Source organism: Corvus brachyrhynchos, unplaced genomic scaffold (assembly GCF_000691975.1).
Source record: "Corvus brachyrhynchos isolate BGI_N302 unplaced genomic scaffold, ASM69197v1 scaffold466, whole genome shotgun sequence".
NCBI classification, from domain to species: Eukaryota; Metazoa; Chordata; class Aves; order Passeriformes; family Corvidae; genus Corvus; species Corvus brachyrhynchos.
Genome location: NW_008238635.1, coordinates 2486660 through 2503037, shown reverse-complemented (window position 1 = coordinate 2503037; position 16378 = coordinate 2486660). Strand labels below are relative to the sequence as shown.

Below are 16378 nucleotides of genomic sequence, written 5' to 3'. Positions count from 1 at the left end.
TTTACAACCACGATGATTATTTTGTTTTATTTATTTGGAGGCTCTGGGGAGGAGGGCGAGCTCCCCCTGGGGCCACCACACCTGTGGGCTTTGGGGCTCGGCAGAGCCAGGCTCAGCCCCCGGCACCGCTCCGGCTCACAGCAGCTGAGCAGAGCACATGCCCTTGCCTCCAGCTGAAGACCTGCACCTTTAGATCTCTTCACCCAGGGGTCAAAAGAAGGAAAAAAGCCCCAAGAATAATCGCATTTTAAAGAATTCCCTGCTCTTTAGGACCGTGCAGAACAAAGCACGAGTGATGCTCAATGACCCTGCCCACACAAAGTCAGCCCTGAATTCGGGCACTATCCCACTCTACAGCACCCATCGTGCCTCCTCTGCCTGTGCCAGGGACTGTGCTTTGCTGGGCTCCCATCCCCATCATCCCATCCCATCCTCATCATCCCATCGCGTCACATCCCGCCAGCAGCCCTCAGCCGTAAGGGACAGCACACACAGCTCAGGCCACACTGCCAACAGCTTCACACCAGAGACCCCAAGAAAAGGCTGAACCCCAAGGGATCAGACCGACCCTCGATTCACCCCCCAACCCCAAACTGAGCCCCCCTCAAGCATTCCCCTCGGGGAGCACTGCTGAAGCTCACACAGACAAACTGTCCCAGCAAAGGGTGTGCTGGGTGGAGAGAGGCATAGGCTGAGACAGACTAATCTCAGCCCAAAATCTGGGGCAGGCAGGGTGCTGGCTGGCACACAAATTAATATTTATAATTAAGTGGAAAGGCCCCTGGAGGCTTGCACTGCCACCTGACTCTACGAGGGAGACTACTTCATAATTAATACACTGGTCAAATGGCTCACAGAAAGTGAGGTACCTGATGAACTCACCTCGTTCCTGCCGTGTTCTGGGGGTGAATCAGTGGGGTGAATCCATCCTTGCCCTCTCTGCAGACAGCATCATGTGTAGCAGGATGTATTAAAGGCTCTTGGGTCCAAACCTGGCTCAAGGCAGGGCCAGTGGGATCAGGTCACCCACTCTGATGCCACAGCAGAGCACAGCCTTAGGGACCCCAGGGGACAGGGACACCAGGGCCAAGTCCTGCCCTTGGCACAGTTCAGAGTAATGTCAAAGCCTCCATCACCTTCGCCTGCTCTTTCTAGGTTTCGGGGCTGTGACCCAGGTGGATTGAGCTGCTGCAAAGCTCCTGCTCCCACCCTTCCCAGCAGCTTGGAGAGCCCTGGATGGGCACAAGTGACTCCCCGCGTGGTGTGATGAGGCTGAAGGACAACATCTGCCTTTACCAGCCTTTGATCTGGAGGGTGACATAATCCCTCAAGGCCACCTCTTCCCAGAGGAGACCCTGGGGTTTGGTGCATGAGGGAGTATCCCCTCTTCCAGACCCTGTGGGTTGGCCAAACTCCACGTCTCCCTCCTGCCCAGTCCCCACGCTGCCTCTCAGCAGATACAGGGTTTGGCAGGGGGAGATGATGCTGGTAAAACTGAATTTGCCCACACAGGACCTGGTGGGAACCTAAAGTCACTGACAGGAGAGCTGGCCCCACAAGAGACATGGAGCACAGGCAAGGGCGCGCCACAGCAGGGCCGGCCTGAACTCATGCCAAAGGAGGGGTGTGAGATCCCAGAGCACCCACCTGTGTGATCCCACCTTCTCACACGAGGATCAGGAGGAAATAACCCACTGTCTCTTCCCTCAGGCCAGGCTTATACCCCCCAACCCCTCTCCCAGAGCAAGGTACGTGACAGTGCAAAGAAGCCCAAGGCTTCACCCCCACAGGACAGCGAGTGCCTCACCCCAGAGCAGGAGCTCTGCAGGAGTGTTGGGGTGCAGCAGGAGCCCCTGGGGACCACAGGGGATCGAGGGGTGCCTGGCAGGGGAGGCAGTGCCCCCGGGACCAGCAGCCACGTGGGAGGGACTGACTCACTCTGCGGCTTCAGGAAACCAACCGGCAGGGAAGAGGAGCTGGGAAGGATGGAGCAGGAATCGCGTGAGCGACACGCGGGCCGGATCCTGCGCTGGGAGGAGGCGGGATGCCTGTCTCCCCCAAAGCCACAGCCAGAGTTCTGCATGCCCAGGATCCCCACTCCCATCTCCAGCAGCAGGAAGCCTTTTCCCTCATCACCACCCCGTCCCCTCGCCGAGCCAGGCAAGCGGTGGTGCCCTTTGTACGAGGTGCCGGTGTCGGGCACATCCCAGGGCTGTGGCATATGGCACATGAATCATTCACCGAGCTGGGAAATTAATTATTCATCCAAACGAAAGACCAAACATTTTACTAATTGTCCTGAAAGGAAAGAGCTGGGAAAGGGATGGGAGAGGGGGCAGGCATCAGGTTGGAGACTGCCAAGATTCATGAAAGGAAAAGAAGGAAAGAGCGGGGAAAACGTCTTGTCTGGTGTGATCAAAGTACTGCTGGGCTTTTGGACCTGGGGTTGTCTCTTTGCTGGTTTATCCCTGCAGGACAGCACTCCTTGCAGTGGCTCTGGCTCCAGCAGGATAACCATGTCAGGGTGCTTCACTTGTGCTCTGATTTAGCACTTGTTCTCCAAGCCTCTTACCCATTCCCCCAAGCTTCCCTGCTTGGAGGTGCGCTGTACTTCCTGGGTCAGGGAAACGAAGGTGTGGGCGCCATGGGAAGAGCCTGTTCCCAGCCCAGGTGTGCTCTCATACTGGTGTGGTGTGCCAGGCACCCGTGGGGCCAGCACCCCAAACCACCAGGGCATGCAGCATGTCAATATTCCCAGATGGAGCTGCTGCCAGTGCCTGTTCAAGGATCCCCCTCCCATCTCTGGAACTCCAAGACTAAAAGGAGCACCTGAACACACAGAACTGGGGTTGTACAAGGTGCAGTAAATACCTGAGGGCAAAACATCCCTGCCTCTCCCATGGGGGAGCTCAGGGGGAACCGTGAAAAGGCAGCTTTCCTGGACAGTCATCCCAAAATCCAGGCAGCACCAAGACATGCAAAAAAGCCAGCCTGCCCTCCTCATCCCTGGGCTCATCCTGCAACCCCACAGCACAGCAGGAAACATCTTCCTCGGAACTATTCCATCCTGCTTCCCACCAGCCACAGCAGGAAACCAGGGCACAAGTCTGCACAGGATTTCCCTGGGAGGTCAGACAGAGACCAGGCTCACAGCTGCTGCTCGGCTTGGTAGGGAGAGGACGCTGGATTTTGGGGCAGGACTTGGAGAGCCAGGCTGTCCTGCTCCTTTTTTTTTATTCCTGCTTTCCCTTGGCCACCCCCCACCCCACAAAACCCTTTAATGAAAACCACCGTGCCCAAGGGCTTCACAAAAGACACCCAGGTGTAGCAGCTCTTATTAAACCCTCCCAAAAACCCTGACGGCAGCGCTTCCTTTTAGTGACCCCGGCGTATTTATCCAGCTTTTACAGCGGCTGCTTCCCCAGCTCCTGAGCAGCACAGCTTCACAAGGGCCTTTTGATTCCCGTTTGGATTTCTTCCCCATTGTTAGCAGTATTCCCCCACCCCTTCACCTCTCACGTGTTATTGTATTACTGCTGTAAAAAAAGCCAACGGTGCTTTGATGATGCTCAGGCACCGGAGTGTGTAAAGCACACACCCACCTGGATATTTGCAGAGGGAGTTTAACCCTTCTTCTTCCATCAAATATGGTGTAGGACAAAGCAGGCAGCTGTAGGGTCCTTGTTCTCTATTCCTAATGGCACCCAGGGAGCAGGGAGCTCATGCTCCAGTTGCTGGTGGCTGAAACTCTTTCAGCCTCACTTTCTCAGGACCACCAATTAAAAGGTCTCCAACCTTCCACTGTCATTTCTGACCATTTCTGACCCATTGTCCCCTTTTTTGGTCCAGGTCACACTGCATTAAGCAGGTCACAAGTCCAGCTTCAGCACCCAGCTAGCTCTGAGACAAGGGGAGTGTCCCCAAACCCCAGGGGAAATGCAGATGTTCTCCTCACTGGTTCTGCCTCACAACGAGTAAAGGTATTTTATGCACACTTTCAGATAAAATTATTTTTAGCTGGGGGAGAACAGGCTGTTTTTTCAGGCAGCAATGATGATTTGGAAACCACAGGTTACAAAAAGAGCAGGTTTACAAATGTGACTATTAGTTCCCCAGTGGAAGCTTTAGCATCAGGGAGTTTTAGGTGGGCGTTGATTTCCACTGAGATGAAAAAAAAAATTGATTTATTGACACAAGAAGCAAACACCAGTTGAACCCTAGTCAGTGCCATCCACTCCTGCACAGGGTCCCAGGAGGCTGCTCATGGGAGAAGCCCCTCATTAGGGTTATTTACTACAGGGAGAGGGTGCAGAAAATCCCACTGCTCATGGAAATCCCAGTGTGGTGTCTGTGACCATGATGCCACCCGCACTAAGGACCTCTCCCATCAGATACACGGCAAAAGTAAGTCCAGAAAGGAATAGTAATACCCTGTGTCACAACTGGAGGGACAAGGGCCAGCAAATATGATGCTGAGTCCCTCAGGGATGGATCCTGGGGTGGGTCCTGCTCACATGGATGTTTTCTCTGGCCCATCATGGGATGCATCAGCATCCCAAACCCACTGAGCACACCCTGAGGCAAGTGTTACCCTACTCTTCTGATGCCCACAACATCCCCTCCAACACAGCCACAGCCTCTTTATAAGCCACAACGAGATCCCCACGACCATCAAATCTCACAGATCTCCATCCAGACACTTCTATATTCATCAAGCAGAAAGTTTGAGTCCGCAGAGGCGATCCCAAAGCCGCCGGTCGCCCGCACACATCCCCCATGCGGGCTCCACCGCCCGCCTTATGCAACCGACACAGAGCGAGCCGCCAAGTGCAAACCTTCTCCCACAAGCTGTTTGCAAGTCATTTGCCAGCCAAGGATTATTTGCTGCAGGAATTTGCCAATAATTCAGCAGATTAAACAGGCAAGAGTTTCTTGCATGGGAAGCGCAACCATGGCACCAGGGAGCAGCAGATTTGGCAGCACCCCAGGGCAAAAGCAAGAGCTGAACAGCACAGAGAAGCCCATGACCTGGTCCATTGACCCCAAAACCAGGCCAGGGTGAAAATCCGTGGGTTGCCTCCTCCACCCACCACACAATAGAATTTGCCCCAACAGGTCGGTGAGGCCTTGCCAGCAGGCACTGCTGGGGCAAAGCCAGCCAGTGAAGGGGCATTCCCTGGGGAGGGTTCCACTCTGCTGGAGCAAACATCAGGACACCAGGGGGACGACGGTGGGCAAGCAGACGCTGGAGGGCTGTGCCCCGTGACCGGCAGTCCTGGGGGAGCGTGGGTACCTCCTGCCAGGGTGGCCAGCGCGGTGCTCGCAGCCCTTCATGGACAATTGATTCCCTGGCACGGGGCCCGGCTCAGCCCGGCACCGAGAGGAGCTGGCGAGGCTTCTGCGAGTGAGTAATTGCCGAGCGCTGACTCAGCACCGGCTCGGGTACAGCCGCTCGCCCGGCGCCGTGGGGAGGGCAGCAAGAGGTCCCTGGTGAAGCCCCTCCTCACAGCCCAGTGCTTCCCCCTGACCCATGCCCCAGAGGATGCCTGGGTTGGGATGCAGGTGATGGGCATTTCCCAGCCCTTCCCGCACACTGGGCCCAGCACTGCAGCTGCCCCGTGAGGCCAAGAGCCCCTCTTGTTGCTACCAATGTGTGTCCTATGCTGTCCCCAGGAATGTGAGCACCTGTCCCCAGGGATGTGAGCACCTTTGCCCCGCCCAGGAGCCACAGAAACCTCCCCATGAGTCACTTTGCAGATGTGGGAGAGCAGCAGCCTGCCGTGCGAGGGCTGCACCTCCCACAGGCCGCCTGTTTGCTGCCCACCAGAAGCATCACCCACCGCCAGCACACCCTCCATTCCCAGCTGACATGGTCCCACTCCCCAGTGAGGCCATCCGGGTCCCCATTGGACCAAGGGAGTCAAAATGTACCAGACCACGTTCTCCTCAAGCCTCCTCTCAGGCACAGTCCCAGCCTGCACCTCTCCACCACGGCCAAGCAGCACCCATCACCACACCCCATCAGAAGCAGGCTCAACGTTCCCCTTCCTCCTCCAAATACCCAAACAGGTGTCACATCCCACGTGGTGCCACCACCCTGCAAGCCAAGAGTCAGGCCTGTGCAGCAGGAAGCTCTGTAGAGACCGCAGGCATCCTGCCTCAGTTTCCCAGCCAGCCCTGCTGCTGCTCTGCACCCAGCAAAGCTCTCATGGAACACTCAGACCCACAGGCACCTTCTGTTTGTACACATCAAACCAGCTCCTCTGAACATCCCATTTCCATCACCAGGCAAAAAGAAATAGCCACAATCCAGGCCCCATCTGCCCTCCACACAGAGGGGCCCAGAGAGTCGCCCCAGGGGGCTTCTGCTCGAGCTGACTGCCAGTGTTGGCTAACACAAGCCTAAATGTCCCTGCTTGTTTCTGTGTCACCAGGACAGCCCAGCAAGCAGGACTCAAATCTGGGCCACGTCCCTGGCAGGTGACACCACCAGTGACACAAGCAGCACCCGTGAAGCTCTGTGTGCTACCACCCCCAGCATCACTGCTGCATGCTGGGATGATGAGCAGCATCGCCTGGGAATGTGACCCCAGCCAGACTTCATTTCCCAACCCCCAGCAGCAAGGCAAGCCTGCAAAGTGCTTGGGAAGGCAAGAGAAGAGATTTTCCCCCTCCCCATGTAGGGTTTGACCAGAATCTCTCCCAGATCACATCCAGTCACTTATCAGGTCATGCCACCACCTTGTCCTCACTTTGCCTTGTATTCAGGTGGCTGACAGGCCACCAAGTGAGAAAAGCTAGACATGGTGGCCTCAGAGCCAGCCCGACTGCTCCTGTAGGGAGCCTTGTCCCACCATCAGTGACCACAGCAAAGCCAACACAGCATCTCCAGCACAGGGAACCATCCTCCCCTCCCTCATCAGGATGAAGAAACACCACTGACAACAGCAAACCAGGGTCTTTTCCCGTGTCCTGGAGCTCGTGTCCTTGCCAGGACAGGTCCTCAAGCCCAACCAACTCCACCACCGGCCCCACAGCACCCGACTCACCCGCTGAGGACCACAATGAAGTCCATGACGTTCCAGCCATTGCGCAGGTACGAGCCCTTGTGGAAAACGAACCCTAGGGCCACGATCTTAATCCCAGCCTCGAAGCAGAAAATCCCAATGAAGTAGGGCTCCGTCTTCTCCTGCCGGAGTGAAATCAGTGACCCAGTGAGAGGGGGAGACTGAGCAAACACAGCACCAAACATTTCACATCGACCCAACTCACGTCCCATCCCACCTTCCCCAGAACCATCATCTCTTTTGGGACTTTCCCAGCCCTTTCTCAGCCAGCAGCAACCTTGGGAATAAAAAGAAGGTTTGCCCAGTCCTTCCCTACCCCTTTTTAAGGGGCCTAAACCTTCCTGAACCCTTTCCATAGAGAAGAAATGTTACAGCAGCCCCAGGAAGGCTGGAGAAGCTAGTCCCAGAGGAAACCTCCTATCTGGCCACCCCAAAATCAGGAGAAATTGCCTGGTAGGATTGGGTGGCTGCTCACCCCCCAGCCCACCAGTGCAGGGCAGAGAGGGATGGACACGGGGTACTCACTAATCTCCGTGACATGGGCGTCTTGTCATCCTCGGGCAGGTGCTGCTCCAGGGCCAGCACGATGCAGTTGGCAATGATGGTTGCCAGGATCATGTACTCGAAGGGAGTGGAGGCGAGTTAAGGAGCAGAGAAGAGGTGGGTGGCACCCCCAGCCCTCCATCCCACCCTTCATTTCACCTGCTCAGCCCCTGCTGCCCACACGGGAACCTGCCCACACAGCCTGCCTTCCACCTCCCGCTGCTCCCACCTTGGTGGTGTTTGGAAATGAGAGGGGTGACAGCCCCCAAGACCTTCCTCTCTGGAGACCATCTGGGCCTCATCACCTCCTTCCCGACTTCATGGGACATCAGCCTGCAGTCTTTGTTGGGATGAGAACTCCCATGGGAGAGAGATGCTACTTGCGCAGGGAGCCCAGAAGGTGGACACAAGGTCCAAGATGGGACAACCAGGCTGGGCTTTGCCTGGAAGAAGGTTTGGCATGGTCCTTGGCACTATCAGGGAGGCTTCTCCCTGGCATGGTACACTTCTGGGCAGGGCTTACATGCTCCTGCTTTCCTTCTCCTTTCCATCACAAAGCAGCAAGAGATGGGGCTCACAAAGGGGAGACATCACAGCAGCCCCTGTCCTAAAACATCCCCAGGGGAGGGAGCATCTGCACAGCCTGAGGAGGATGGGTCATCCCTCGCAGGTCCTAGGGGTCTGACCTGGGTCAGTCTGCCCTGTGGCCTTGCCAAGCACCCCATGGGCAGCAGGATGAGCCCAGGTGGCACTGGGAGCTGCAGAGCACGTGACTGAGCACTCGCAGCTCAAGACACTGATGGCACCTGGGTCTGAGCTTCAGTTCAGGCAGGGTGGAAGCTCCCCGTGGAGATATCCCAGCTCAGCCACACCTCAGCAAGACCCCAAGGGGCAGCAGCACCTCATCAACAGGATCTGGCCGCACCCTTATGAGCATCCTAAATCCTACAGCCACGTCTAGGTCTTACACACCCTTCCCTGGAAGCAACCCTGAGCCAGGACAAGTGGCAGCAGATACTGGTGTCTGAGGACCTGAGAAAGGGAAGGGCAGGTTGACGCCCAGGAAAGCACCCCAAACTCAGCTCCCTCCTGCCTTTTGATTCATGGGATTGAGGCAGGGACACGGAGCTCTCTCCTGCCTGGCCCACTGCCGAGCTCTGAAAACAAAGCACTTCCAAATGACAGGATGGCCATATCTTTCCAACTTCCCATCCATCTTTCCCAATTCTTCACAATAAAAGCCCTGTTGTCCTCAATAACAAAATGTGGAGCGATACAGCAGCAGGCAGCACACCCCTGCTTCCGCTTGCTCCGTGCCAAAACAGCTCTATTAGTGCCACCACTGGCACCAGCAGCCACCCTGGGAGAGGACTGCCACTTTCCCAAAGCTAGTGTCTGTGGAAGGGGGATGTGATCCCACCTGGGATGGATTTGCCCATAAAGGAATCATCCCCACTCCCACCATTCCAAGTCGGCTAAGCCCTTTCCCCACCACACCAGGCTTCTCCAGACCCAACACCCTCAGGCTGACGTTTCAGGCAAGGAGGTGTCCAACGCCTGTCCCATCAGGGGTGATTTTGTCTTTTGGCCACCAACTGCAGTGAAATGCTTTCAACCAGTGGCCCTGAGCCCATAGGCAAGAGAAGACACCCCAGTGCCAGCTGTGAGCATGGGAAATGGGAAAGCATGAAGTGACCCTGGCAGCAGTGATGCTGGGGCAGACTGGCAAGGTAGGAGCAGGGATGGGCATGGAAGCAGGTCCCCAGAGAGATGGCCAGGAGAGGCAGCCAAGGAGAGCCTGAGGGAGCTGGGATGTATTTAGCCTGGTGGAAAGAAGAGCCAGGAAAGATTCGGCCAAGGCATTTAAAAGGCCACTCAGCGAAATTAATGGTCGCTAAATTAGAGGCAAACCCAAAGGGAAAGGCTGCAGAGCTCCCTGCTGCCGGCTCGGACCTCGCTGCCAGCCAGGCACGGAGCAGGAGCAGCTCCCTGCGCTTGGGGAGGGGGGCCAGACTCCAAAAGTTCTCCTCTGAGGCTTAGCACAAGTGAGTATTTCACTGCATGGCTCCGGCAAAGGCCACGTCCCCTCCCTGCTACCGACCTGCGGCCGCACGCTCCAGCCGACCGCGGCGCTTGGCCCTGCGCCACCAGCCTATTTGGGACCTTTTGGTACCATTTTCCTGAAAGTCTGCGAGCAATTAGCACCGGCTTAGGAGACAAACAGCGTGTTAGTGGGGCGGGGCAGCAGCTCCCCAGGCACCAGGCACATTTGCCTAGATGAGAAGTGTGGGAACGGCGCGGAGAGTCCGTCTGTCTGCCCAGCATTCCGCACTGCTCCCTGCCACAGCCACTGTTCCCGTGGGAGAGACACCCAGGTGGGGAAAAACCAACTGCTCCAAGCACAGCAGCGTGGGAGCCCTGCTCAGAAGTGCCTGGGGAGCTCAGAACACCTTGCCTCTCTCTTTCCTTGCTGGCTCCAGCCTCTGGTTCAAAGCACAAGGACAATGCACATCTGCCACACCCCTGCACAGGACACATTCCCGCTCCACCTCCAGCAAGTGCAAGGCGTGGGGGTGAACAGATATCATGGAATCAAGGCGTGGTTTGAGTTAGAAGGGACCTTAAAGACCATCTCATTCCAACCTGTCATGGACAGGGATGCCTCCCACTAGACTGGGGTGCTCAGAGCCCCGTCCAGCCTGGCCGAGTCTAAAAGGGCAATCGCTCCCCAAAGCACTGACCTAAGCATGAGGTCACTGCCAAAAGTGACTCTCCAAACCCCACTGGCCCGGTTTCCCGCGGAGCTGAGCCCGGGTTATCACATCCAGAGCTGTGTGAGACATCAATCCCGTGGAAACCAGCCCCCATAGCTCCAGCTGTGCCAGGTTTTGAGGGACCAAGAGGAAAAGAACCTCCCAAGGGACAGCAGAAACACCTGGCTGAACTCAGGGATAATTTTATCCCCACTCTTCTGCCAAGCAAGCATCCTCCCAGTCAGGGCTGGAGTCCACTGGACAATCCTCTATCAGTGCTTTGTTTTCTCCCACATCAGATGAATAATTACACAACCTTTCAGCCACCCAAAACGCAGAGTAGCCCTCGCCCCCCTCCAAGCCCAGTAATAAGAGCCCATCTCCCTCCAGCCTTCTCCTCCTCCTCCGTCTGGCTTCTCCTGGAGGATCATTAGGGAGCCGATAAAAATAGGTTTTCTTATTGATTTATCTCCTTTACCCAATGCTCTCTCCCCTGCACTGTTGACTTGTTTCCTTAGCAACTCAGCCGATCCCCGTGCACGCCACACCTGCAGCTCCACGCTTGCCTCGCGGTGCCTTTGAGGTGGGGACAGCGACCCCAGACCATGGGGGCATCCCCCAAGACCACCTGGAGCAGGCACTGTGGGCTAACCCCATGCCTGGAGCTGGAGCTCCTTGGCAGGTCTGTCAGGGAGGGGTTTGGCCACCGGCAGATCCCCGCTTCCAGCTGTGACCTTCCTCTTCACCTTCCTCCCCAGCCAGAAGCCCAAACCAGCCCACCCAGAACACCCATCTTGCTAAGGCAGAGAGTGTGCCCAGCTCCAGTCCCTGCAGATGGATTTACGGTGCTGATAGGACATTGACACAATCTCCCCAGGAGGCTGGACACGAGATAAATCCCTCCCTGGATGCAGGCAAGGACGGGAGCTATGGAGAGCTCCCCTCCATTCCACCACTTCCCAGTACCTTCTCCCCACTCCTGGGCAGGCAGAGGGGGAAAGAGCAGAGGAGCCACAGGAGTGAGGCCACGTGGGCCTTGGGGAATCCTACCTTCCAGTGCCACCAAAAGAGCAGGGACAACTTAACCCCTGTCCATGCCTGCATCATCCAGCCCAATTCCAACACCTCCTAGAAAGTCATGTCTCCATTTCCCACCTCTCCCCACACTTCCCTGGGGACCTGTTACTCTGAGGGGCTTTCCCTGCTCTCCTCAGGTGTCAATGAGAAAATGCCTCAGTTCCTACACCTGTGGACTTCATCTTTCTGGTCCCATCGCAGCACTGCTGCCTGTCCTGCACAGACATGGCATGACAGGAAGAAACATCCACATCTTCAACATACCCACTTAGAATGCTGCAATCTTCCTCCTCTCAGCTCCACACTGCAGCAGGAAAGAGAGCACCTTCTCTCCAAGGCTGTTTTCACAGAATCATGGAATGGTTTGGGTTGGAAGGGACATTAAAGGTCATCTGGTTCCATACCCCCGCCATGGGCAGGGACACCTTCCACTAGACCAGGTTGCTCAGAGCCCCATCCCACCAGACCTTGAACAATTCCAGGGAGTCCACAACCTCTCTGGGCAAGTGAGGTTTTTGGTTTCCAAGAAAAAACGAAAGTGCCAAGTAGAGCAAAGCCTGTGATGGCCCTAATTCAACTCTGGGATTCCCCGTCCCCACAGTACCTCCCTGGCTTGTCCCTGAGGACACAAGGGATTTTCCCCCGCTGATAAGACTATCCATAGAGCTGTGGCCCCTCTTGGCTGTCTCTGTCCCTGTGTCCTGCCACCCAGCACTCCCAGCCCATCCATGCTGGGAGGGGGTGGACAGAAAGTGATGACCAGACCCCAGATCCTCCCACTAGGCTTTGAACATGAGCCAGCTGCCGTGTGTCTGCCACAGAGAGGCTCAGGAGTGTGAGCACGGGCTTGGGTTGTGCTTGTGTCCCTGCACAGCTGTCAAGGAGCACCCAGCCTGCCTCAAATCCCACTGCACGGACACAGGAGACCACGCTCACTCTCTGCAGTCACAGCTGTTGCTGCTTCCGCTCCACAACGCAGTGGTTGGGTTTCCATCAGGGGTTAAACCAAAGGCAGTGACAGCCAGGAGTCCAACGGGGCAGAGCTGCCCACACTGCTGCCGCTCCCGTAGGGATGCGGGATGCAGGATGTGGGATGCCTGCCTGCCACGTGCAAACAGCTCCATGGAGAAGCGTCTCCTTCTCCCCCACCTCACCCTGGAAATCAAATCTCTCTCCTCTCCTCCTCCTTTTTTTTTTTCTTTTTTTTAAACAAAAAAGGACCACATCATGTGATTTTCCTGCCTTAACATCAGTTTTTTAACTTTGGTTGCCACAGCAACAGGATGCAACTTGGCATCACCATGACAACAGCTGCCTCTGTTTAAATTCACCATCTGACAGGCAGCCTCGCTCTCCCCGGCTGTCAAAAAGATGGACCTGCCATTACACCTACTCGCCCCTCCCAAAAAAAAAAACCTTCTAAAATCTGATGAATGGAGGGCACAGAAAACAGCCTGGGAGGGGTGGGGGGGAAAAAATCTTCTTGGGGAGTGCAAGGATGGAGCTGCCCAAGGATGGCATGACATGGCTTAGGCTCTTCCCTTGGGAAGGCAAGACCTGCCGGAATTGTGGCTGGGGAAAAGCCAAGGTGCAGGAGATGCTTGGCCAGGTGGGCTGTGACATCAGCAGGGTCCCCGAGGGGCAGCATCAGGTCACAGGGAGAGTCATCAAACAAACAATTCAGGCACTCACAGGTGTGCTTCCCATGGAGCAAAATCCCCCTGACTGTTGGGATGGGGATGTGCCCTGGGGCTCTGAGGGCACTCCAGCTGCTCTAGGCCAGCCCAACACAAAACTTGGTCCTCAAAGGGGCCGAGATAGATGAAATCCCTCACTGCAGGGAGCAGCAAGGTCCTGATGGACATCTCCTTTCCCTGCCGCACTAGGGGTAGGTGCAATGGACAGCCTGCAGCCAGATGCTGTCCTTGGGGACACAGCCAGAGCCACACAATGTCATCTGGCCTTCCTGGGGCGGGAGAGGGATCTTATCCAGGTCAAATGTGATTAAGCGAATGAGGAACGGAGCAGATATAGATGAGCTGCAGCCCATCTCATGTACTAACTGAATTGGAGCCTTCCAGGCAGCCAAACAAATGAAATCAGGGTGAAAGGCCTGGCCATCAGCAGAAGGAGAGCAGGCAGGAGGACAAGGCTGCGTTTCTCAAGGAGAAGAGAAGGAGATGTTCCTACAGCCAAAACAGCTGCCCCAGAGTTTAGGCAGGACCAGCTTTAAAAGAGCAGCTCCAGTGAAGGCAACGCACTGGGCTTTCCAGTGAGGAACTCGGCAAAGACTTGCCTCCCAGGGAGCTGCATCCCAGTCCCAGTTGCTCGTATTTCTCCTCCTTCTCCTCCATGCATCATCCCTATTTACACTGGGAAGTCAAACTGCAGAGGCTGCTGGTTATAATTACACTGTTACCCAGCAGATATCCAGGCCTGAATCACCAGATATTTTTAGCCCTATTACCTAGTCAACTAGAGCTGGATGAAGAAGAGCCTTCACTCCTCCCTGTGCTCCTCTCCAAACCCCTTAGCTTTCCTTGGTGCTGTGCCCACCCTGACCCACAGCACCAGGACTGGCCCATTGCCCTCCCAAGGCCAGCAGCTCCTACTGACCATGGCCAAGATCCAATGCTCTCCTCCCCAAAGTACCCTCGCCCAGGAACAATGCCATGGGCTCCAGGCCAGGCAGCTGAGGCACTCACATGTTCTTCCTGGCCCTACCAAAAGGCTGCCTGTGCCACGCTACAGCTACAAGGATGGAAACAACTCGCCCGGCCAACCTAACCAAACACATCCCCAAAAGGCCTTGCCCGTTCCCAAGCCCTCAAAACTCCAGTGGTGCAGAGGAACATCCAGGGTGGATGAGTTTTTCTTGGAAAGAGATGGCAGCCAGGCAGGGGATAGGCAGGAACACTCAGCTCCCGCGCCTGGAGCACGCCTGTTCCCAGCACTCACATGGGAATATGTCACTTACTTCTGGAAAAAAAATACAAAATGAGCCCATCTCCCTCATGCATTGCAAATTCCAGGGGAGAATAATGCTGGGGAGTTTTGCTCGTGTGGTGGTGGAGCTCCAGTCTCTAGGAGACGGCGGCTGCCTGGAGATGAGACATCACACCGGCACGGGACCCCAGCCCACGCCGGGAGTGCCGGGCCAGCGGCAGCACCCCAGATCCTTCTGGCTCCCAACAAAAGCCGGAGGGGAAAGGGCCCTCCCACACCGCGCTGGAAAAGCACATGAATAATTTGGCATATTCTGGAAAAGCAGGCGGCTGGCCTGGCTGCTGCCCTGCAGGGCTCCGTGCTGAGCCGCCACGTCCCCGAGCTCGCCACCGCACCAGCGCTCCTGCAGCCACCCGCCCGGTGGGTGCTGCCAGGAGCGGCAGATTCAGGGATGCCATGGGGAATTCAGCCCCTCCGAGCTGGCCCTTCGTGCCCAGGTCACCTCCTCAGGCCTGGAGATGTCGCAGCTCCCCAGGCAGGACCAGTTCCTGCTTGGCAGAGGCTTCACCTGACGTGTTGGAGCCGCAAAGGGACAATTCACCTGCGATGCTCTGCAGGGTGGGTGACCTGTCCTGCATCCCCGGGCCTCATCAGAGGCTTTCCCCGAGGTACCTGTTGCACCAAACCACGGCATTGCTGCCTGGCACCAGGGAAAGCTCTCCCGTGTCCGCCAGAGGGGCCGGGAACTCAACCAACAAGTTGCAGGGAGATAAAGCGGCAGCAGCGGGAGCTGCATGGAATCACTGCTGCAGAACACGGCACAGGGAGGCTCCTACAGCCAAAGCGTGGCCACACTGAAGTTCTCAGGCTCAGATCCTCCATGGGGGCAAAGCCCAGGGGGTGTCTCAGGGGGCAGCAGGCATCGAGCCCAGGTTGGTGTGGGGCTGAGAGCTGTGGCGCTGGGCAGCAGCCAAGGCGCCCAGGGGCACCCACAGGGAGGGTAGGAGCAGAGAGAGGTGTGTGGGGAGGCATGAAAGGATGGAGGAACAGGGGAAGGAGAAGGGGAGATCTACACCCTCCACCCCGCCCTAGGAGAGGGGTCCCTGGGATAAAATCACAGCTCCCCAAAGAGGGCCACGGGGCACAACCGGAGGTTTCCAACATCCTTCCCTCTGCCGCAGGGAGGGGGCAGCCAGTTCCCAGAGCCACCATGGGGGACCGGGGGCTGCAGGGCGAGGATGGCTGTGCCCCTGCCAGGAGCAATCTGCAGCAAAGAGGGTACACACAGGAGGGACAGAGGCACCACCCAGCAGGGACTGGAGATTCGTGGGCTCCCAGGTGGCTCCGGGTGGGGTGGGGTGACAAAACTCCACAAGACATCGAGGCATGGAGAAAAGGCCACTACCCCCCCACCTCCCCAGGCACACACACAGAGCATCCCAAAGCATGCAGGGTTCATCTGGGATCAGAGCTTCCCTCCTCGCCACCATGGGGGGCTAATAAATCCAAGCCTCAGGAGGGGCTAGGGGGATCCCCGGGGGGAGAAAGAGCTCGGTTCCTGTCAGGAGCAGGCAGGGAGCCGAGGACAGAAGGAGAGGCAGCAACAGGGCGAGGAGAGCATCCCCAGGGGCCGGGGCACCCCTCTCCGCACGCCTTACCTGCCCGATAGTGCCGCACGCACGTGTCCTGGGCGGCCACCGAGGCAAATCCGGGCAGCAAAAGGGGGGGCTCGCAGGGGGTGCAGAAAGGATATGGCCAGTCGATGAGCTTCTTGGCATATTTCCTGACTATGTTCTCTTCCCCAAAGAGGAAGAGCGATCTGTTGACGGTGAAGCAGTTCTGCCGGACAGGGATGGGGTTGTACAGAGCCATAGTCCGGGCTCTCTGCGCTTTGGTTTGCTTGAAGGCTCCAGGGCTCCCTCCCGCAGGGGCAGGAGCTCCTTGCCGGCTCCGGTTCTGGTCGGAGCCCCCATCTCCGGAGCCCAGCCTGCC

The 16378-nt window shown here is 56.9% G+C and overlaps 1 protein-coding gene across 2 annotated transcripts in view; it reads right to left on the bottom strand.

Annotated features, from left to right (window-relative positions):
- Positions 1-16346, bottom strand: part of LOC103617799 (voltage-dependent R-type calcium channel subunit alpha-1E) — an 81070-nt gene extending 64724 nt beyond the window's left edge. For both annotated transcript variants that reach the window (XM_017737435.1, XM_017737436.1), the window contains exons 1-3: positions 16140-16346; positions 7593-7698; positions 7050-7189 (exon numbers count right to left, since the gene is read on the bottom strand). In XM_017737435.1, coding sequence (XP_017592924.1) covers positions 7050-7189; positions 7593-7698; positions 16140-16258 — 365 coding nt within the window. In that variant the 5' untranslated portion in view covers positions 16259-16346. The remainder of the gene's footprint in view (positions 1-7049; positions 7190-7592; positions 7699-16139) is intronic.
- Between the last annotated feature and the right edge of the window lie 32 nt (positions 16347-16378).